This window comes from Nicotiana tabacum, chromosome 4 (genome assembly GCF_000715075.1).
Source record: "Nicotiana tabacum cultivar K326 chromosome 4, ASM71507v2, whole genome shotgun sequence".
NCBI classification, from domain to species: Eukaryota; Viridiplantae; Streptophyta; class Magnoliopsida; order Solanales; family Solanaceae; genus Nicotiana; species Nicotiana tabacum.
In genome coordinates, this window is record NC_134083.1 from 136,989,384 (window position 1) to 137,013,874 (window position 24,491).

The 24,491-nt window shown below is 36.3% G+C and overlaps 1 protein-coding gene across 3 annotated transcripts; it reads left to right on the forward strand.

Moving 5' to 3' along the window:
- Nucleotides 1-10,215: 10,215 nt before the first annotated feature.
- LOC107814180 (G-type lectin S-receptor-like serine/threonine-protein kinase SD3-1) lies at nt 10,216-14,392 on the forward strand. 3 transcript variants are annotated; one of them, XM_016639533.2, is made up of 3 exons: nt 10,216-10,615; nt 11,404-11,501; nt 11,831-14,392. In XM_016639533.2, exon 3 carries the CDS (start codon nt 11,884-11,886, stop codon nt 14,158-14,160), a length of 2,277 nt encoding a protein of 758 aa, XP_016495019.1. In that variant the 5' UTR covers nt 10,216-10,615; nt 11,404-11,501; nt 11,831-11,883; the 3' UTR covers nt 14,161-14,392. The 3 variants fall into 3 exon arrangements, with proteins under 3 accessions (XP_016495019.1, XP_016495020.1, XP_016495021.1); XM_016639534.2 differs by having other exon boundaries at nt 10,304-10,615; nt 11,446-11,501; XM_016639535.2 differs by lacking the exon at nt 11,404-11,501 and having other exon boundaries at nt 10,304-10,615.
- Nucleotides 14,393-24,491: the final 10,099 nt, after the last annotated feature.

The following is a 24,491-nucleotide window of genomic DNA, read 5'->3' on the forward strand; positions in this document are numbered from 1 at the left end:
CGAAAAGATAGGGATATGTGTGGGCTATCGAGATCTCAATAAAGCTATCCCAAAGGATGATATCCCTCTGCCAAATATCCACATCCTCATCGACAATTGCGATAAGCATGAATTATAGTTGTTTGTGGATTGTTTCGCTGGGTATCACCAAATCTTGATGCACGAGGAAGATGCAGAGAACACAGACTTCACTACATCTTGGGAGTTTACTGCTATAGTGTCATGTCGTTAGGTCTCAAGAATGTCGACGCCATGACGACCATTTTTCATGACATGATTCATAAGGAGATTGAAGCGTATGTGGATGGTGTCATCATAAAATCTCGAAAGAGTTCAGAGCACTTGGACGATTTGAGGAAATTTTTTGAATGCTTGCGAAGGTACAGTTTGAAGTTAAACCTGGCAAAGTTTGCGCTCGGAGTCCCCGCTGGAAAGCTGTTGGGCTTCATTGTAAGCAAGAAGGGGATAGAACTGAACCTATCAAAAATCAAGGCCATTCAGGAATTAACCCCACCAAAGAGCAAGAAAAATATGATGAAATTCAATTTTTCTCAACCCCCGACTATTTGCTAGACCCAAAGCATCAAGAAACCCGTAGTCGTAAATGGTGACCGGTAGTATTGGCCTCCTCCCAGTAAATGGAAACTTTGTGAAACTAGTAACTTCTTCCAACGTTGGCTTCAACTCACAATCATCAAACTTGAAAACTAATTTGGTCGGGTCCCAGAACTCTATCAGCAAGCGGGTGAGCACCTTGTCAGCTCGGATGTTTAGCAAGGCAGTCAGTGCTCCTAGGTGTGTCCTGATTTCGTTTCCATGCTCTTGGTGGATGTTCTTCCACTATTGCTTTAGTTTGTGTGGTTCTCCCGTCACCATATTGATCTCGGGGATGTTTTGGTTGATTTTTATTTCTGAAGAGGGTAGAGAAAAAGTGTTTAATAAGTGTTTGCTTCAGATCATAAGTGTCTCGTCGTGATTGGTTCGTCTTTCCACAAATGTCATGTTATTGGGTGCATGACCCGTTGACATTAAGGTAGATTTCCTAATTGTGTGTCGATGCCAAGTACCGACCCACCTAAGGTTTATGCAATATGACATATGTTTGCTAGAGTAGAGTTTTCCTAATTTTGAGTTGGACTGAATACTGTAAGAAGTTATGTTAGTTGACCTGACAAAGTCATTCTCTGAAACTAAAGAATTCTGAAAAAAGGTTCGGAGGGGTGTAAAAAATAACCCTCGCGTGCTATTGTATGTGATAGTGTACGACCAAGACTCGATAGGAAAGAGCGTGATGACAGTTTATATAAAGCGGTAACAGATAGTGATATTAGCAATAACATTTTAAAATAAGCAAATAAGTACATAACGAGCAAGTAAGTCAAGTAAGCATACAATTGCTATTCAAACACAGTTAAAGCAGTGTACAAATAATCCTAAATTCCAAGTCTTGTCTTCGAGTTCTTAGATCCTAATGGCTAAATGAGTCCTATTTTGGTCTACTGCCCTAGAGAAGGCCAGTACACCTTCACCCCCTTCTATTTAATTGTTTTACTGGACTACTATGAACATGATATTGCTTTTTTTTAACCGTTCTAACTTATGATGCTTATAATTAGTATAGAAATACTATTTTTGGCTTATGATAAGATGTTGTTTACTTATGATTACTTGCCATTCTTCTAAGTCATTAATTAATATTGATCAAGCTATTATGTGACCTTAATGACTTACATCTATGATCCTAAACAACCTACGTGATTAAATTTCCTTCATGTGTCCCTAATGGCCTTCAGATAGCCAACATGATTAAATTTCCTTAATGTGCCTTAATGACTTTCATGCTTGTCTGAACTTCAGATTTTCTGTCAATAGTTCTATTGTGATCTTTGTCTTTGTACACTATTTTTTCCTGCATCATGTTGTCTTATGGTCGAGATCACTGTCTGATAATCCTCATTAGGACAAAACCTGAGAGTTCATAGTTTACACCCTTCACCATTTAACTGAAGCATGAAAGTCTAAGTGTTTAAGTGCTCTCCTTATCTATATCAATGTCTGTTAACTCTGAGAATAGCTTCTGAGTTTTCATTGTGACAATCTTGTATTCATATCCAACTGTTGGTTGTACCTATATGAGACAGTGTTATTGAGGTTAACTCTTATGAACTTCAGTGACCTTTTTGTCTATATTCTATTATTTTTTCAAGTTGTCTTTCAAAAAACAAACATAGCTATGGCTATTTTCAAGCTTAAGTATAACTACTTCATGTTTAGATGTAAAATGTCAATCTATATATCTGAGTTGAACTTCTTTTAGCATAACATTTTATTTGTTTTTAACTTTCTCATGGCATTGCTGACTTTGTAAAGCTCACCCTACCTTTGTAAGATCATTAAAGTATCTGTGCATAGTTGATTTTAAATGTTGTATGTTCCCATGTTTGGCTTCATGACTCTATCCTTTTATTTTGAAATTGTACTCAATCCTCTCTTTCCTATATTGGCACAAGGAATGCGATCTTGTTGAGCACCTTAGGAATTTCATGTTCAAATCTGTGAATCTGTAGTCATATTAAGAGTTTTGATCATGTTTCTGATATCTCTAATAATCTCTGTAAAAGTTTCTAATTGTAACTGTTTGTCTGAACATTTACTAATGCTTTTAATAGGTTCCAAGTAGCATTGTTAACCTATACATGTATTGATGGTAAGACCTAAGCTAATCAACCCATAGCTAGTCTAGGAAGACAGAACTATCTATTTCTGGGTTGTTGCATATCTAAGTTGTGAGTTCTTTACCTATTCCTGTGAGTGTGGTCCCAAGTGTTCAGGTCCTTAGCAGTAAAGCTTAGTGTTCTATTCTCCCCCGTGTGTATCTGACTTATTTAATATATGTATCCCTCATATGATATTAGAAAAATATAGTTGTAGAATGAAGTTGTTTTGTAACCTTATGTTATTTTGTTAGGATGGAAGGTATACTCTTGTGGTAGGGTATATTATAGTATTTAGTTTACATTGAAATGGCCTCATTGGCACTTAAACCCATAGAAAAAAATGAGTCGTTAGTGGTTAGGGATATTTGGGAGTGGAGTTTAACTCTAGGTTGGGCTGCTCTCTCCGGCACAAGCATTGCCCTGGGCCTTGAGGCCCTTGAAAACTTTGAAGTATCGGGGGAATCGACCTTGAGTAGAATTCTCTCCTTATCCCTTAATTCATTGACACTTGTTGTTCTTTAGGGGTTTATATTTAATGACAACGAAAGGTTGTCAATATAAATTATTTGCCATATATGACCACCACATTAGTATAAGTTTTCCATAGTATTTTGAGTATTTATATTATATTATATTTTTCTCCAATCATTTATTTATATGCTTCATACATGGTTGAATATGCATAATCTGTCTCTAATGACCTTCTCTTTTTAAAACATGTACAACTGGTTGGCCCTGCTGAGTTCCTAAGGAACTCAGGCCCAATCCCAGCCTTGTCGCATTTTTCTGGAAAGTCTAAAGTCAGCTATAGCCGCATCTCCACTGCTGGGCGTGCCTCTTTGAGGCCCAATTACCAGAGTCCAATTCTTTCCCTCTAAATTCTTTTAAAATTGTTCACTGCTTTGCTAGTTTAGTCCACTGCCTTGTTACATTTTGTTATTCCTTTATTATTGTTCTATCTTACATGTATACAACACTCATAATTAGATTACATGCTTTATTTTATGCTTTAATGTCGTATAAAACTTAGGCAAGCCCCTAAAAATATAGGGCTAAAAGAATTAGTTAGTAGCTAATCCCCGTTTCGCTAATTGTAATTTGTTTATATCATTACTTTATTTTAGCTCACCTTCTTATCTCAAAGATTTTGAAATCCAAAACTTAGCAAAATTCAGCAACCTACTTTCCAAATAAAATAAGATCTGAATCGCAAGCTTTACCATCAAAAGAGGCAAATCAGAATTTTCGTAAAAAATGAAGTACCATCGCCCTAAAGGATTTTCAACAAAATGGTCTTTCTTCAAGTCCTCAAACCAAGGTATATCTTAGGCTCACTTTCTCACAAAAATAACTCTTAGAGTTACATGAATATCCATTCCCTAAAAACCAAGTGTTTTATAACTTAACCCCTTTCGCATGCTTTATAAATATAGATCACTCATACACATACTTCAAAACTCTTTCAATTATATCCACCAATATTATTTTTTAGACTCCATTATAAATTCACACCCTTTTAAAGTCACCCTCCCTCCCATTAATATTATACTCTCACTTAGATATACGGTAAGCCACGTCTTTAAAATGCTAGGCATAGTATAAGTAATTGATCTCAAATCTAGTCTAAGTCCTATGGAGCTACCTCAAGTAGATTTTCAGGGGTGCCTAACACCTTTCTCTTAGAAGAACAAGAACCCTTACCCATAATCTCACCTGTTAGCAGACTAATAATGAATATGACTTAGTAATTAAATAGGTACCCTAGTATACATGTAAATATTAGGTGGCGACTCTCTTTTATCAACAATAGAGAAATCACAAGTTGAATCTTGTTTTGACTAATGCAAAATAGGGTGCAACATCAGGCAGGAATGTTCTCGAAGGCTGTTGTCTCCAAATTGAGAGCTTCGACAATGCATTTATCTATATTTGAAAAGCCTCTTCTGACATCCTCCAAAATTTTCAGCCTCATCTGATAAACTGCGTGAGTTTTCTTAAACATAATTTTTTTTTCTTGATCTTGTAGTTTGGCTTTGAGATTTTTGATTTTGGACTACAACCGATCATTATCAACCTTCAAGATATCATAGGTCCGGTAAAGTCCAGTATTGGTCTTCGAATGTTTGCAGTTTTATGCCATGACCCTTTTGAGCCTTGCCTCTATTCTTGCCCTCTTCTCCCTCGGCCGTAGTGGCTTATTCGGTTTTGGAATGTAAGCTTGCTTCCAGGTTGTTGATTTTTCCCATGGAAGAGGACTCACATTTTGCTGCCTAAGTCACCACATCTGCAGTTCAGCCCACTTGACCTTTAACTCAGTAAGCTCAGTATGCATCTAAGTGGCTTCTTGGCTATTAGCCCTTTTTTCTTGCTCGATTTTCTCCAGCCGGGCTTCAAGTTCACCTATCTGAGCAAGCCTTGCCTTTAAAGCCGGCATTCAGTGAGTTGGTCCCGTTCAACACCAATTTGATCCCGCTCGGCAACAAGTTCTTCTTAGGCTAGGATCATCGTCTATAAGCCCTCAGAAGCGAAAAGGTTAGCCTGTAAAATCGACGATTAAAGTTATTGAAGATAATGGTTAATAAATGAGTAGGGAAAAGAGAAGAATAAGTTGATACCTGGGCAACAAGGTGCATGCTGTTATTGATCAGACATTCCGCTAAGAGGGCATCCATCTTTCTCCAATCCTTGTTTTAAGCCAAAGGCTTCAAGTAGTTGGAAACTCCCACCGGTTTAGAAAGAAAGGGGCACTCATTCGAAATTGAAAAGGTAACACTACGCTTACCATTGGGGTTTCATATGGGTGCTGGGAAAGCATTTTTAATGTTCCCATAATCGGGTGACCGAGGGGAATGTGCATTTTTCACTTGTTCAATTAGGGCTAGTGGCGAGACATGAGCTGGTGGTATGGCTGCTGGTGTTGAAGTGGGAGGAATATTAGAAGTAGAGCCCCTTCTGACCAAACGAGTCCTTGAATGTCATCTGGTTGAGCTGGGGAAGTTCTTCTTTTTCTTCTTCTTTGAAGAGAAACCGCTTCATCATCGTCCTCGATTTCCTCTTTGTCAAGGACCACTGTGGCCGGTCCTACTGGGGTTTCTTCTATTGGAGGCTTCTCTTGAATATTAGCCTTGGAGGTACGTCTTCTTTTTAGGTTTTTCCCCTTAGGATGGGGACTCAGGGGATATGGGCATTCATCAGAAACAAGAGCGGCATCATGAGCCCTATTCCGGTCAAGGGCTTCTTGAATTTATTGTTGAGCCACCTTCGGGTCATGAGAAACCTTGACGGTGGGACAGACAGAAGACCCATTCGGAAGGCCTACATGTTATGAAAAGAAGTCAAAAAAAATTTATACTGCATAAAGTTGAAGATTAAAAAGGAAAAGGCGAAGTTTACTTACCATGGTTCTTGGACTTCCTGTTGAATCTGTGTGAAATTTTCTTCCACTTATGGTGTCCAATTGTTTTTAACCCATTGGGTTAGGTTTGCAACTGTTGGAGAAACCCAACGAGTGGCTGAAAAAAGAGAAGAGAAGATCTAGTAAGAAGTAGAAATTACTTTGACACGATGAAGAAGGATATTAAGAAAGCTTACGGTCATTGTCATCATCAACACTGGTGACGATGGCATGATAATCACGTTTGCTGAGTTTGATCATGTCTCTACAGAAAATTTTAGGAGCGTAGAGGTTGATCAAGTGTAAAGGTTTCACTGGACTGGGAACACAGGAACCGAAGCTAGGCTATTGGTCGCCATATCGATGGTCCTATTTAGGCTAAACACAGTTGGTAGTTCCGGCAAAACTTCAAGATGATGGGGTCAATTTCTTGGCCAAACATTAAAGAGAAAAGGATACATGTAAACACACATGTATCCTGGCTTACTGAAAGTAATTATTTCCACTTTATTAGGGGATTAAACCTCAATGTTGTTCCAGCCACAATCTTCTTTCACAATGAAAATACTAGCAGAACGAATGGAAGAAGGATATCTACTAACAACTCTGTTTTTATCATTTTTAGGGTTAGAGGGTTCCTGTTGAATTTGGAGATCCGTCTCACAATTTAGTTGAGAAGGGATGATTGTGATAATAAAAAAGAGGACTAGCATCAGGTTCCTTAGACTTATTCTTCTTGGATGGGCCGCCACCAATGTAAATATCTGTGTAATCAGGAGGAGAGATAGTAGAAGACATGATGATGGAAAGTGCGAATATGAAAGTTTTACTGAGAAAAGGGAGTTGCAGAAAAGCTTTGAGGAAATTTGAAGAAAAAAGGTTTGTAAAGGTAAAAGGTAATAGTGATAAGAAGGGGAGAAGTTTATAGGCGGCAGAATGCAAGACCATCATTACCTAGGTAACTGGCGAAAATATTTGCCGAATAACTGGATAACATGCGTTCGCATTAAATGCAAGGAGACCTGCGTCCTTTCAAGTGTCAGAAATCGTTCAGGAACCTTCTTGCCAATAAAAGGAGTCCTATCTACTTTCCGGTAACATAAAGTTTAGTCACCGGAAAGTAGGAGACTATCTGCATGGGGTAAAATTGATGAATGATATGTGAAAATTCGTCGAGTTGACATGTGGCAGTAAAGACAGATAGGGTATGAGTCAGCAAATACCTGGCACCAATCCCAAGTACGTGATCGGTGTTGTGTGAGTTCTGAAGACATTGAAACCGGAAACGAAATTTTGAAAGTAAGGTAACGGTTGAAGAAAACAACATTCAAGGAGCGGCCGTTACAAAGAATCTTTGCATTTATACTCAACTATTGTACAATTATCGAGGAGTCTTTATTCACACTAAAGAAGAGCTTGAGTTGGAGATCTTATCTCCCTGAATTGAGCTATAAATAGAAGAATTTGTACTCATTATAGACACGACCTGTATGCAAAAAAAGGCTAAACTTACTCTTGTTTTATTAACATTCTTTCTGCTCTTTACTATGTTCTTGTTCTTGCTTCCGGAGAATCTCACTTCACAATCATGCTTGTATTTACTTTAAGTTTTCTTAATTATTTATTTTTGTTCTTTGTTGCTTTAGTATAAATGAGGATGTTGCGGTGGATGTGCGGACACACTATGATAGATAAGATTAGGAATGATAATATTCGGGAGAAGGTGCACGTGGCTCCCATTAATGACAAGATACGGGAAGCGAGGCTTAGATGGTTCGGACATATTCAGAGGAGAAGCCCAGATGCTCCGGTACGGAGGTGTGAGAGACTGGTTGTGGAGGGCACAAGAAGAGGTAGATGGTGGCCTAAGAAGTATTGGGGAGAGGTGATCAGGCAGGATATGATGAGGCTCCAGATTTTCGAGGACATAACACTTGATAGGAAGATGTGGGGGTCGAGTATTAGGGCTATAGGTTAGGAGATAGTTAAGTCGTGCCTTACTTCGTACTATTGTGGGACTAGCCGTGTAGGGTTTTTGTCTAAGATAGCTATCGGAAACAGCCTCTCTACCCCAGGATAGGGGTAAGGTCTGCATACACACTACCCTCCCCAGACCCCACTAGTATGATTATACTGGGTCGTTGTTGTTGTTGTATTAGCTCTTCCGCATAAATATTAAGTAAAAATTGCACGGGGCGCCCTATTTGGTCGCCCCTTTTTAACTTAAATCCGTTTTGTTTTTCCTTTTGCATCCGTACCTATTTTTTTGTTAAAAGCATTTTAAAAAGATGATTTTGCCCTTTTTTAATAAAAGACTATTGACAAACTGCAGGACAAAAACTTAAGCATGTTTAGGCTGAAGTTTTAGCAAATAAACTAAAAAAGTTCAGCTTGTTTAGACTGAAGTTTCGGATAAAACTCAGGACAAAACTGTAGACTGCGTTACAAAACTTCAGCATGTTTTGGTATGAAGTTTTAGCAAATGAACTAAATAACTTCAGCATACATTAGCAAAAATTCTTTAGAAAATTACATACTGCAAGATAAAAAGTTAAGCATGTTTAGTTTGAAGTTTTAACAAATGAACTAAAGAACTTCAGCATGTTTAGTCTGAAGTTTTAGCAAATGAATTAAATAACTTCAGCATGTTTTGTCTGAAATTTTAGCAAATGAACTAAATAACTTCAGCATGCATTAGAAAAAACTCATCAGAAAATTAAATACTACAAGACAAAAACTTAAGCATGTTTAGTATGAAGTTTTAGCAAATGAAGTAAAAAATTTAAGCATGTTTAGTCTGAAATTTTAGCAAATAAACTAAATAACTTAAGCATGTTTAATCTGAAGTTTTAGCAAATGAACTAAATAACTTAAGCATGTTTAGTCTGAAGTTTTAACAAATGAACTAAATAACTTCAGCATGTTTAGTCTGAAGTTTTAGCAAATGAATTAAATAACTTAAGCATATTTAGTCTGAAGTTTTAGCAATTGAACTAAATAACTTAAGCATGTTTAGTCTGAAGTTTTAGCAAATGAACTAAATAACTTCAGCATATTTAGACTGAAGTTTCGGATAAAATTCATGATAAAATTGTAGACTGCATGATAAATAACTTCAGCATACATTAGCATGAAGTTTTAGCTTCAATGTGAAACAACTTCATGCTATATTAGCATGAAGTTTATCTTCAACATGAAATAACTTTATGCTACATTAGCATGAAGTTTTGGCTTCAAGGTGAAACAATTTCATGCAAGTGTGATTCTGAAGATGAATTTGGACAAGTTTCTATTTTTTTTATAAAGTTGCTGAGAGGAGAGGAGGAGATCATTTTATATATTTTGTCAGGGGTGTAATTGTCATATTATTACGATTTTTTCGTGAAATGGCTACCAAATCAATAATTTTAAAAATAGGATACATGTTAAAAAGTGACACAAATATAGGGTACGACTGCAAATCCCCAAATATTAAATAGGGATCTTTACACAAATAGCCGGTCATATTCATTATTTACTTTTTTTAGCCATATACATAGATTATACATTGATTATATATAATTATACCTATATAATACATAAATTATGCATATATTATACTTCCATCGACTATTTTTAATTTAAGTGATTGAGTGAGCGACTATTTAGGTTAATTCTTCTATTAAATACTGCTCATGAACGGCTAAATCTTTTGTGTATTAGCAACAGCGAAAAATATTTTTAGGTAAATTTTAATAAATAGAAACAAAAATAAAATTCGTGATTTTTATATGTATAGTAAGAATATTCATGTTAAGTATTTTTAATCTTTAATACACACTAATTGATTAGTAAATCTAACTCTTGACTTTAATATCACAAGTTAATTGACAATCATTATATTATACTTCATTAAAAAATGAATTTATGTATTACTACAAAATGAGGATATCAGCCATTTGGCATTTGTGATATAAAAAAGATTACTCCGACAGTCTGAACAAAAACAGACGACAAAAGTCAACAGTCAAAAATTCAACTCCAGACACCAACCCCTCTCCCGCCCCCCATCCCCCTCCCCCCCCCAAAAAAAAAAAACAATTACCAAACCCCAGCAAATGAGTTGTGACGCTCTAACTTTTTTCTTTCTTTTTTGCTGAGACTCTTTTAGCACCTCTTAAAAACTTAGCTGGAAAAATTTCAAAATTCCAACAGCTACACAAAACCCAAAATTTGCAAAACTCCAAGAAAAAAAAAAAAATGTTACACCAGATGAAGAAGACAACAAAAAACTTGCATTGGTAACAAAAAATTATCTAATCCTTCTTTTCAAGAAAAAAATTCTCCAAAAAGATTGAGAGACATTTTGCAAAGTGTCTCAAACCTTTTCAGACCATTCCCTTTTTTCTCACCGGAAACTTTTTCTTTCTTGATTTTCCGGCAGCCCCTTTTCTGCTTTATCAGGTTAAGATAAGAGTAAAGAAAAAATCCACAATGTGAGGCACAGAGTTTTCTCTCTTTACTGGTGAGTCACATCTGTTTCACTGACCACTCAAAATTCTCCAAGATTATCAACTTTCTGCTTTTTCTTTGAGGAATGTTGATGTTTACTGCATTTTCAGCTTTTTCACCACTTGGGTTTTCATTTTCTTGAAGTTTAGTGAATACCCTTTTGAGGATCTCCATTTATATGCTCGTTTTAGCTTTCAACTTTTGGAATTTTGTTTGGTCGATAGTGTTTTTGTTGTTCAAATTTGTACTACATTTGTCCCAAAGATCCAATTTTTGGAGAAAATCTCTCTTGCATGTGCACCTAGATATGTTTTCTCTTATCTAATTGTTCCTTTTTTTTTTTGCTTAAAGAATTTGAGATGTAATATATATTATATGTGTATGTGGACACAAGGTTACTTTGTAGTGTATATTTGTCAAAGTATATGTGTTATCATTGACTTTTTCATTTTAATTTATTCAGTTTTTGGGATATTATAGTAGTGATTAGGTCTTCAACTTTGGATGCTGGCAAAACATTTTCTAGTGTCACTTTAAAGCCTTAGAATAGTGATTGAATATGCTTAAAAGGGTCATTATATTGACCTAAATTGGGTCCCATTTGAACCAGGATTTCAATCCAAACCTATTTTTTTAAGCCATTAATATATTTCTTCATGTTCCTAGTTTTCTTTGTTTACTGTTATTTTATGGTCCAGTTTGATATTTTGTAGGTCATAAGCTCTTAAATTCAATCTTAAGCTGTGGATTGTTTTTTTTTTTTTTTTTTTTATGTTTTCTCACAAGGCAAGTTTCTTATAGGGCAATAGAGGAGCATTTGATGTTTCATGAATGTGTCTGCAGGCAGTATTCATTGCCAGCTCCTTCTCACTTATGGTGCTTTGAATGTCTTTTTTGAGGTACCAAACTGTATATTTTACCTTTATCCTTTAATCATACCTGCATACGTTCTCATCATTTTCCCACTTTTTTGTTTGTCTGATCTTGCTGCAAACCTGGAAGCTATTGGCAGTTTGAGAGTTTGACCTTAGATTTGATAGATGTAATGCAATTCCTTTTCAAAGGAATAGTTTTTACCTGGTTTTGGTTTCTTATGGTCGTTGTCATTCTTGATTTTGTAAGCCTTTACAGTTGGTAGATTACTTATATCAGTTAATAACACAATATCAAGTTTCTTGCTTGTTGTAATCCAGCGGAATGAGTGAACAAGTTTTTTGTTGATATGCAGAAGCTGGAACCAGTTTTCTGTCTTTTCATCTGCTTCTGCAAGCAGAAATAGACATGGATAGAGGAGATAGAATAGCCTCTTATTCGAATTTGCTGCTTTCTGTCTCTATTGGGTTCTTGCTCTTTTCAGTAGTCAGTTCACAAATTCCGTTGGGTTCCAAACTAACCGTAGAAGAGAACAATTATTGGGTCTCATCCAATGGGAACTATGCAGTAGGATTCTTGAACTCCTCGGACCAGTATATCTTTGGTGTCCGTTTCAATTCGATTTGTATTCCTAGCAGTGAACAAACAGCCATTTGGACTGTAGGGAATGTTAAAGTTAGTAGCAAAGCATATTTTGAGCTTTCCAGTGGTGGGGAAATGATACTGTTTGATCCAGCAACGGAAAAAATTGTTTGGCAAAGCAAAACTGGCAATGCATCTGTTGGATCAGCTGTTCTGCTTGATAATGGCAACTTCGTTCTGTTAAATAGGAATAAGATTGCTGTTTGGCAGAGTTTTGAAAGTCCATCTGACACATTGCTTCCTGGCCAGAGTTTATCTGTTGGCCATACTCTTCGAGCTTCTAGCAGGGATTCTTTAGCAAGTTATTACAGTCTTGTTATGAATGTTTCTGGTGAGATGCAACTTAGGTGGGACTCCACTGTCATTTACTGGACTGTTGGGGGTCCTTCTCAACCTGCTGTCCGGTCCATTCTTGGCTCTGACGGAATCCTCCGACTACTTGATCAAAGATCGAAAGTTGTTTCGTCTGTCTATGGTGAAGACCACAGTGATCCTGATGTGAAGTTTCGGTTCATGAGACTAGATTCTGATGGTAATCTTCGGATGTACTCATGGGAAACTAATGCCACGTCATGGAGAACAGTTTGGCAAGCTGTAATCAATCAGTGTGATGTCTTTGCGACCTGTGCTAACCAAGGTATATGCATCTTTAATGCATCGGACTCTTATGTTTGTCAGTGTCCATTTAGATCTACTAGAGACTCAAACACCAAATGTCTGATTCCATACAAACCAAGTTGTGAGTCTGGTTCATCCATGATCCGATATGATCATATGTACTTGTACGGGATATACCCACCAAACAAAACAGTTGTGCAAACCAGTTTGCAGCAGTGTAGAAGTCTGTGTCAGAAAGACCCGTCCTGCCATGCCGCATCCTTCATCAACAATGGGACTGCACAATGCCACATGATGAAGTCCCAATACATTGGCGGTCAATCAGACCCCTCTTTGGGTTCCATTACTTTTGTCAAGACTTGTTCAGATCCAATTGCTGTTTTACCTGCGCCTATACCTGCTCCGAGAAAGGTATCACATAAGATCTGTGTTGCTTGTCTATTAGAAGTCGCTGCTGGATCAGTTGTTGTGTTTTTCATGCTTCAATTCGGGATTGGAGTTTACCTGTTCAGGAGAAGGAAAAGTATGATGCAGAAATCTGCTCCGGCCCATACAGTGCCTAATGCTACCGGTTGCATCGTGTTTTCTTACTCCGAAATCAAAGATCTGACAGACAATTTTAAGCAACAAATTGGACAGAATGTGTTCGAAGGTGTACTTCCAGATAACAGGCTTGTTGCGGTTAAAGATCTTAATGCCTCTATAGAAGAAAGGAGATTTCGGAGTGCAGTCCTAAAAATAGGAAGTATATATCACAAAAATCTTTTGAGGCTGGACGGTTATTGCTGTGAGTCAGGCCACAGGTTATTGGTTTATGAGCTTTCCAAATATGGTTCGGTTGACAAATGTTTAGAAGAACCTAGAATGTGCAAGAGATTGACATGGCGGAAAAGAATAGATATATCTTTGTCAGTGGCGAGGGCCATATCGTACTTGCATACAGGATGTAGGGAGTTTGTTAGTCATGGAAATTTGAAATGTGAAAACGTGTTCTTAGATGATGAATTAGAGGCTAAAGTTAGTGAATTTGGGCTGAGGACGATTCAAGCTGAGGCGTCAAGTAGTGGGGGACAAGCAGAGACAGATGTAAAAGATTTTGGCAAGATGATGGTTGTATTAATCACCGGACGCCAAGATGTGGATGAGGCTTGTTATTGGGCATATGAAAAATGGGTAAAAGCTGAAAGGGAAATGGCCACTGATCAGCGAATTGAGGGTGGCGTCGTCTTGGAAGAGTTAGAACGAGCATTTAGAATTGCATTTTGGTGCTTACAAGGTGATGAACGTATGAGGCCATCAATGGGAGAGGTAGTCAAGGTACTGGAGGGCACTCTGTCTGTCGATCCTCCACCACCTCCTTTTGCTCATAACCAACAGAGGCCACCTGAAGACGAATCACCATATGAATCATATTCAGAACTGTAAAGTTCTAATTCGTCTATTTCATTCCCAATCAGTCATCGGTTTTTGTACAGAACTAACTACCAGGCACCTTCAGCTTGACACGATGTAGAATGCCCAGTTTTTGCTCAATCTGAGAATCAAGATGAGCACTCCCGCTCTGCCTCCTCCGAAATTGTAACATTGGTATGTAACCCTCCAATTGCAATTTTTGTATAAGAAAATCCTGATTGAGAAATCCAGGTTACTTTTGAAAGTTTTTGATTCTGTTCAAGTTAATTGTTACTGCTTATTGCATTTGTTCACAGTTAATATTTGTTTGGAGGTGACTAATCTTCCTTAACTCTGCCCAAAATGTCTACTTGGCTTGTGCTCTCAACTTGCTCTGGCCTTTTTTTTCTAGTCGGTGGCCCTGTCTTAACTAAAAACTTCAAATAATCTTGTAAAGCTTAGGTCTAAGAGGTTGAGGATGAGGTTTTTATCTGGAGATTTATGCTAAGGATTACACTGACATTAAGTCAACCCTAACTTAAAATGGAACTTTGGAAGTTTGTGTCTCTATTTTGTTGTTTAGCAGTAGTGTCGGGGTCAGTCTGCACACACCTCGACTATTTCATCAGGTACATGTGATCTTTAAGGATTACATTGACTATTAAGTCAACCCTAATTTAAAATGGAAGTTTGGAAGTTTCTCTTTTTTCTTGTTTACCGGTGGTGTCGGGATTAGCGTGCACACGCCTCGACTATTTCATCAGATACATGTGATCTGTAAGGTTTACATTGACCATTAAGTCAACCCTAAATTAAAATGGAACTGTAGAAGTTTGTGTCTCTATTTTCTTGTTTAACGGTTATGTTTGGGTCAGCCTGCACACACCTCGACTATTTCACCAGGTACATGTGATCTTAAAAAGATCACTAACCATTAAGTCAACCCTAACTTGAAATGGAACTTTGGAAGTTTGTCTCTTTTTTCTAATTTAGCGGTGGTGTTGGGGTTAACATGTGTACACCTCGACTATTTCACCAGGTACTTGCGATCTCCGGAGTATCATAGGCATCGTGTATCTTTACCACCAAAACTTAGGCAGATAGAGAGAAGCCATTTACGCATTTTGAACTCTATCTCCATTGTTTTGACGCATTTCGTTGACCGGTAGGTCATGCTGTGGAAGGTTGTGTGTTGGGTTGTGCAAGCTGTACTTTTGTAGCCTCTGAATAGATTTCATTTTCCATGAACATGCATGGTCAACATTTCAGCAATGAACACAGTTTCATAACTTTTATTAATGAAAGAGTTGTTATCAGTCAATAATAATTTATGAATTGGACGTTGTCTCTTATCTGTCTGGTCCATCATGTATTTATATTTTAATTTGTTGTCAAATGATATCCCTTGAATCATGCACGTAATATATCAAATAATTAATTGTTTGATGTGAGGTCTTATAATTATTATAATAAAAAAATCATTTTCGTTAAACATTGTTGTCATTAAAAAAAATTATTTGGTAGTGCTTTAGGTAGGATTGTTGCCTGGAGACCTAGGTTACTGATTCATTCATTTATTTGTTTTTTAATTTACAAAATGACAAGCCTAATAAAAAACAAATGTTTTGATTTGATATGATCAAATGAAAAGTTTTCCGATAGCATATATTATTGAAACTTCCTGGAAATCTTTCACTTCCCCATAAATGTTTTTTGTAAAATATAGAAACGAAGAAAGGAGTTATTTTTTGTTAATTTTTTGGTTCTGAAGTTACTTTGAAATCACATTGAACCGAAGTTTGTATAAGTGAAATGTATTTTGGAAATTTGGATTTCCTAAAACGAGGACGTGCAAGGTTTACTTTAAGGTTATATTGCTCCAATTTTTCTTGATTCGTTTAAAAAAAAGTAGAAAAATGAAGAGCAAAAACATGTAAGATATCATGAAACAGTTTCAAGAAGGATTGAGGGAGCTCACTAAAAAATGGGTGAAATTCAAAAATAGTCTGATTTATAGATGGTAATTGAAAAATAGCCGCAGTTTCAAAAGTAATCGAAATTTAGCCACTTTTTATGTAAAGATAAATCTGAATGAAAATACTGTACAAAATTCGAAAAATATTCCAGCATAATATACTAGACTTCCAGCATAATCTACTGGACGTTCAATATAATATACTGGTCCAGCATAATATGCTAAAATTTATACACATGTGCTCCAATCTTCAGTATATTATGCTGGAACTTTCCGTGTGTTGGAGTTCCAACATAATATGCTGGAAGTTCATACACATGTACACAAATCTCCAGTATATTATGCAAAAACTTTCCGTGTTGCAGCAAAATAATGGCTATTTTTCAATGACATTGCAAACACTGGCTATTTTTCAATTACCAGTTCGAAAACTGGCTAGCCCGTGTTGTTTTCACCTAAAACGGGAGATTGACAATAAGGGACTTTTTGGGACTTGTCTTGAAATTTTGTCCCCGTAACTGATAATAGAAGAATTAATCCAAATAGTCGTTCATCTAACCACTTAAACTAAAAATAGACCGTGAAAGTATAATATATATGTATAATTTATGTATTGTATATGTATAATTGAGTATAATTAATGTATAATTTATGTATATGATAAGAAAAAGTAAACAATGAATATGACCGGCTATTTGTATAAAGATCCTTTGATAATATTGTTGGAATGACCAAATATGTATAAACATGCGTTTAATGAAACGCCAGACCAAAATAAGGTTGAGCGGTAGAGGTGCAGCAAGAGCAACCAAAATCGATAAACTACGTCATGCACAAGATCTAAGGTGTTGCATACTATATGTTATATTCAACCTAGCTATCCTATTGCACAACACACAAACTCTACCAAATCATCATAATTTAAAAACTACGGACGAAAGAGTAAAAAGACATGTCAGAAGGATAGCAAACAAGTTATGACAAAACGGTAGAATTTCATCCTTTTTCACAAAAATGTAGAACTTTTAAATATATTGATCATATCACTATAGTTCATTTGGTAGAGAGACTACCAGATTGGCGGAGCTTAGCGCTACCGGATATATTTCACCAATGGTACCTTATTTAAAGTTATAAAAAGTTATGTCAAAAAAAATAGAACTTTAAACTATATTGATCATATTACTGTAGTTCATTTGGTAGAGATTCTACCAGATTGCCAAAGCTTAGCTCAAACTTCTTGTTTTGTTCAAATGCGCATAACTATGATATTACAGTAGACATTAAAGTATATGTATTCTACTAATATATTTAAATTGGTTGTGAATCCTACCATATAGGCATAACTTAAACCACATAATCAACTTATTTACATGAAAGGCGCAATAACATAAGTTTACATCCGGAGGACATATATGTCATTTGGCTCACCTAATAAATACGCGAGGGCTGTTTTGGTAATAAAGTCAATCAGAGACATTCTTTAAAGACCAACACCGTCCAAAGTTTTGTTATAAAACTCATTGTTTGCATCATAAAGTTGTAATATTCTATCTTTCTCTACTCTTTCTTTTCACTTCCTAGAAACCATAGGTGTATCGAGAAAGTAGCTCAATCTTAATCCATTGTATCCCTGACAATAATATGTTCCTCAAAATTATTATTTTAAAAAGAAAAAAGAAAAAATAAAAAAATAAAAAAGATTAAAAAAATAATCAGACAAGGTATTGATACTCTAAGGCCACAAATTGTTGGTTGTTAAGCAAGCACACACAATTGGGATTCTATCAAATTTTCAAAATCATGACTATGCTCATTCTGTCTGAGTTGCATAGGCTGAGACCCAAGTAAAGGTGTCAAAGGGGTGGGCCGGGTCGGGTTGACTAAAAAAGTGACCGGCCGATCACCAATCCAGGCCGGTTACCGGATTTTTCAAACCGGGTTTAACGGGTCCGGGCCCATCCAGTGAAATATTGAACCATAATGGTTACGGCCCTAAGGGACCGGGCCGGATTTATTATTATTTTTTGTATTTTGTATAACTATCGTAATTTATATTAATATAAAGTAAAAATATAAAATAAAAAAATAATCTTATAAAAAGAGTGTTTGAATAAAGGATGCAAAAACTTTAAAAACATTATATTTGAATATTTCATTAAGAATTTAAGATAATAGAATACAATGAAGATGGAAAGAAATTGCACTTATAATTTGTAAGTTCTTTTTTTATTTCAAACTTGCAAAGTAAAGTTTACATTTAACAACAACTAAATTAACGAAAAAGATTAAATTCAAAGTTTAATTATTAAATATAAAATTATAAATCCAGAACTTCAAAAGTTTTGCATTGCCTTTCATAATCAATATGAACTTCTTGGCCATCTTCTAGAGTGTTAAATTCAAAGGTTTTCATAGTTTCATTTCAAATTTTCATTGCATAATAATACTTCAAATTAATCGAAGAAACTAAAACATTAAGCATAAATACGTCTAATAATTTTAAAATAACACAAATGATCTCAAATCAACTTAAATACGAATTTCTGGAGGACGCTCAAGACAGCTCTTCATATGCCTCCTTAAACAGCCTGTGCCCTCCCACTTTCGACGAAGATTTAAGACTCGACCATAGTTCTTGCACTTTATTTTGTGAACTTCCTCATTTTCTTCTACCACCTCAAAGTGTTCCCAAACATATGAGCGCAATCTAGAAGTACGGGGCATGATTTAATTTGAATTGAGAATTTGAGTTTGAGAAATGAGAGATGAGTGAAGAAATGAAGAAGAGGGGGTGTATTTATAGTTTTTCAAAGGGCTAAATTAGTAATTACTAAAAGTGTTATTTTTTAAAATAATTGCTCCAAAAGGGTTATTCTTGCAAAATATCCGTTGGGCAATGGTCAAATTGGAAGCTGGCCGTTACCAACGGTCAAATGAATTTTAAAAAATAAAATAAAATCAGATAATAGCCGTTGAACCGGTCCGGGCCTGTCCGGTTAACCGGCTCAACCGTGATTTTTCTTGATCGAGTTTGACCGTTCTGGTTAACCGGTAATAAAAATGTAAACGTCCCAACCTCCTAACCCAGCGCTACCCGGCACCCTACCATCGGTCCGGGTCAACCCGGCCCGTTAAACACCCATAGATCCAAGTACCGAAGTTTTAAAACTCTCTCATTTTAGTATTCCCTACTGGTGCATGTGTATAATAGATCACGAGACTCTTTATCACACTTAAAACATGTTATTATTTATTCTTCTTTTCTTTTCAAATGTTTAAGTTGTTGCAAAAGAAATTGCGGGGTGGACAGTTAATACTTTAAGCTTTTAGCAACTAGGCGGACCTACGTAGAAGGGAGGGGTCACAGAACCCTAGTAACTTCGAAAAAATCTTAGTTGGATTATGCGAGTGATGAGAAGTTTAATGTGCATAATTGTACACAGCCTGATATGACTTTTATGATGAGTAAATTAAGTCGATAAATTAGTAATATCGACCAAACTCATTGGATGATAATGTAACGAGTTTTGAGGTATTTGAAATATGCTCAGGATTATACTTTGCACTACAATAAGTATCTAGCGATTATTGAGGAGTATAGTAATGCAAATTGGATCACCAGATTAATTAAAACTAAATCCACAAGTGGATAGGTTTTTACAATTGGTGGAGGAGCGGTGTCTAGGAAATCGTCCAAGCAGACATGCACTGCCCACTCTACAATGTAGTCTAAGTTTATAGCTTTAGAAAAAGCTAGTAAAGAAGCTGAATGGCTCCAGAAATTCTTCATAGACATTCCATTTTGGCCAAATCATTGGCCCCTATATGCATACATTGCGATAGTCAAGCGGCTATAGAAAGGGGTGGGAGCGTTATGTATAACGGAAAGCTAGTCACATACTATAAAGACATGATAGAATTAGACAATTACTCTATAGTGGAATTATCACAACTGACTATTAGATCCACTTGCAAAAGGCCTAAGTAGAGAGGTGGTTGAGAGATCATCAAAGAAAATGGAACTATGGCCAAGGACAAGTCATCATGGCGGTAACTCTACTTAGAAGACTAGAGATCCCAAGATCTAGATTCAAGGAGATCAAACAAAGTTATGATTGACGGTTCAACATTGTCAAAAAGAATTTGGCTCATTCTCGTAATAAAGATAATATTTAGTAACAAGGATAAAGCATTACAGCTTTTTAATAACTTTTAAATTTAATATGAGATTATCAAATAGTGTATCTATAGAATTACATGTTTATGAATTACCTATGCGAGTGTGAAGTATAAACCGCTTCAATGAGAATTCTGTAAGCCCAATTCTCTATACACTAATGAAACCAGGCGGTGTTCATGGCGGAAACGAACATTAATGAGAACCAAGACGGTTGAGGTTGATTGTGTGACTTATGTTGTCTAGGTATACACCAAAGCTCGACGGTTCAAAAATATCAAATTTATCGATTGATCAAATATATCCGATATATATTCACAATGAAAAGATCAAAGAAAAATCTACTTATTCAGATGCGAGTAATCTTTGCTTGCGAATCACACAGTTTTTTCATACATATTTTTCAACATATAGTCATTTCCGATTCATGTGGGAATTGTTGGATTTTTAATAAGGTGTGAATGGGAAATAATACCTTTCAGATTGCATTTCTTCATCTCACCTTTCATTACTTATAAATTCAGAGGTTTGACCTTATTTTCAATACACTTAATTCATTGAAAATATGAAAAAGACTCTCCCCTTTTTTTTCTTGCATTTCTGCATCGTTTTCAAAAGCAAAACGTAAATATTTTGCGTGTGATTTTCTCCGTCATTTGAGTTTACCAAAGTTATTTAATTTGAATTGCCGCTATTGCACAATAGTTTTTTGTTTTATCTTGGGAAGAATTAATCTAACTATCTTGAGCAACAACGACAAAATTAAACACAAAAAAATTATGGGCTCGAAATATTTATACATTTACTGCTTTTATGATATTTTGGTTTGAACGCACTTGTAATAATAGAACACTCACTGCCAATTGATTTTGGTTATGATGCGTGATTTAAATTCTTCAAATCGGCAACTATTTTCAATATTAGGTGTTTTTCAGATTTAAATTTTGATTGAGTTTTGTTATTTCACAACTAGAATATTTAATGTGGCAAAAAAATAAAGAATAATGGTGGATTTGAACTGCCGGGTGTTGAATGTGGCAAAAAAGACCAAGATTAATTGTGAATCTTTAAGGTTGGGGTGGTGGGACTTGAATGTGGCAATGATAAGGTAGTGGGTCTTTTTGGCAGCCATGGTGGTATAGCTTGGGAAAGATGAAGAAAATGGAAGATATGACAACTAGAGATATAATTGTAATCTCATTTTTTTTTTTAAGTTAATCACACGTCATACCAGTTGATTGTATTTCTTTGCCATATCAGTTGCATTACTATTAGTCTTGTATTTTTTTATTCGTGGAGTTATATTTATACATGTTATTCTTTCGCTTCAGTTATCTTATTATATTGTTGATGTTACTGCTTGTTGTTAGTGCATCTTTTTATTTGTATTTGAATGGAGGGTTTTCTGAAATAACCTCTCCACCTTCACATGATAGGAGTAAGGTCTGCATACACAGTACCATCCCCAGACCTCAATTGTGAGATTATACTGAATATGTTATTGTTTTTGTATATCACACGTCACGTTATCATTAGTGTGTGACTACTTGCTCAGAAAAAAGTGGTCAAATACTTGAAAAAGTGTGTCTTAGCTACACTTAAGAAAAGTTAACTACGTGAAACCAGAAATCTAGAAACCTATTAAATTCAAAAGACTTCTTGCCCCCTCCCTTATTTCTCCTCTTCGGCAAGAAGAGCATTTATTTTTGCTTCATTGAGACAGTTTTGTGCATGTCCAGCAAACCTTTTCATCACATGTTGGCCTGTTAGTTTTTTATGAAGAAGTGTCCATCTTCCCTTTGCCTTTGTCATTCTCATCTCGCTTCTGTTTGTCTTTCTTCAAGTCCGTACTCTTCTCCTTTTTCTTAGACTTTGAAGAAAGAGTAGGATCAGAAGTTAGACTAGTTGAGCAAAAATCCACCAATGTATCCACTACCGTAATTGCATTAGGCAGATCTTTTATTTTCTGCCTATGAATTTCATTTTGTGCCTAGCCTTGTATTCCGAAAATAAAATTATGCAACTTGTACTCATCAGACATGCTTTGAATGTCCAGCAACAAGGACGTGAAATTCTTCACATAGTCCCAAATAGAACCGATATGTTTCAACCACTTTAAACGATCCCGAGAAACCCAAGACGAGTTGTTGGGGAAGAACTTGTACCTCAAAGCGTCACGAAGTTTTTTCCATGTATCAACCTTGGGTCTATCCACATTTTTATCATCTGTATTTTTCATACGCCACCACAGTATTGCATCCCCTCTAAAATATCACACCGCTATGGTGGGTTTGTCCTTAAGAATGTGAGCAGTAGAGAAATAATGCTCTAAGTCCCATAATAAGTTTTCAAGTTCTTTGGCACCTCTCACGCCATCAAATGCCTTTGGCTCATGAATCTTAATTTTGGTGTGTTCTCCACCTCCTCGGGGCACATTTACAATTGCCCGTTGAAGGATCTGAATTTCCGTCTTAATTTTCTCGTTTTCCTTCTATAGTTTTTCCAACCGCCCTTCAGCAGTTTCATGGAAAGCCTGCAATTCCACCATTTGGGTATCAACACTTTTACGAACGTGTTGAAGTTCATGTTAACACCATGGATCTGTGTCAAAATAACAACCAGATCCAGGGCGTCTTCAGTTATACCGACCCGCGCCTCCAACTTCGGAATTCTTTTACGAAGTTCTGAATTACCAGGCATGATTATTCCAAAATCTTTCACAACGTTGCTCTGATACCAGTTGTTACTGGGTCAATTTTTCTTTCGTTTGACATTGCACGACAATCACACACAATGACTCATCCCTCTTCATTTTCCTTTACATTTGGTTTGACACTTAGAATATTTAAGGCGTATAGAAATTGGACAAGGCACATACAAGAATCTCTTTCCAACTTTTTATAATGCTGTGCTACAAAGAATACATAAATCATAGCCTTACAAAAGTTTAGCCAAAAAACAGCTAAAAACTGCCTGTGACAAGTCTGTCAATGCCTATATATAGGGCCACATGACTTGTCGCATGCCATGCATATGCTGCCTTATCCTAGACTAGCACTTGACATCCCCAAGTGCAAGGGAATTCAAAATAATTCAAAAATTACAAGGCAACCACCCAAACCAACATAGCCAACTCGGTTGAAAATCAGGAAACTGCATGTGCGTGGTACACGGGCGTTGCCTTCAACTTTTGGCACCAACATGCCAATTTTGCGCCATGCTAGTGTGCAACATACCTTGCGCGCATATGTGCTAGTGCTGCATGCCCAGCACGCCCATGACACTACTTTGTCTGTGCCCATCGCGCCCATTTGCCTGCCTTGCCTTAGCTTTTCTATCCCTTGCTATGCTTTTGGTGCATGTTGCCTTTGCCTTGCCATGGCCACGCCAATAACATGGTCTTATCATGTCTTGGCACCTAAACCACATGCCATAATGCCACAATCCATCCCATCTACACATGCCCATGTCGGTTTTTCTATGGAGCAAAATGGAACTGGGTTAGTCTTTGGGCGGAGAAGGTGTTGGTTGAGTTCACTACAATTTACCAATGAGATAGACGAGCAACACGGTGGTGGTGGAGTTGTGAGAGAACAACTCATTACGTTAACATCAAACTCATTTTTACGTGAAGATTACAGGGATCCTTGCGAAATTAAGAATAAGCAGGCAATTTTTGCGTAGTCAAGACCAAAAGGTACAACTTTCTCTGCTTTGAGTACAACCGCCTAAATCACGATCTAATTTTGAATGCCAAAAGTGTATATGTTCGTCTTTCCAAATTCCAACTCCAAACACATACGGAGTATTATATATATGGGGAAAGGGAAAGAAAGTTGAGGACTTGAGGTCTCCCACTCAGTCAAGAATAATCATTTTAAAAAAGTGGAGCATCTTCCTTAGTTTAATCAACCCGAAAGACCAAGTTTACCAACCTAATTAGTCATATAGCACTACTAAAAGGAAGATAACAAAGCAATTAAAATAAGGAAGAACGAAAGATGGGACATAAAATAAGGAAGAACGAAAGAACTGATTTGAATATCATCCTTAGCAAAAGCCCAAAATCATACACGATCTTTTGCTTTAGATTCAAAATCATACATATTCTTTCACATGGAGCATTAATAGTACATTTAATTTAACAAAGTGGTGCATTTTTAGTCATAAAACTGAAAAAAGCCCAAAAATATACATTATCTTTGACTT

Coding starts and splice junctions, on each gene's coding strand:
- LOC107814180 (XM_016639533.2), top strand. CDS start 11,884: ATGGATAGAGGAGATAGAATAGCCTCTTATTCGAATTTGCTGCTTTCT.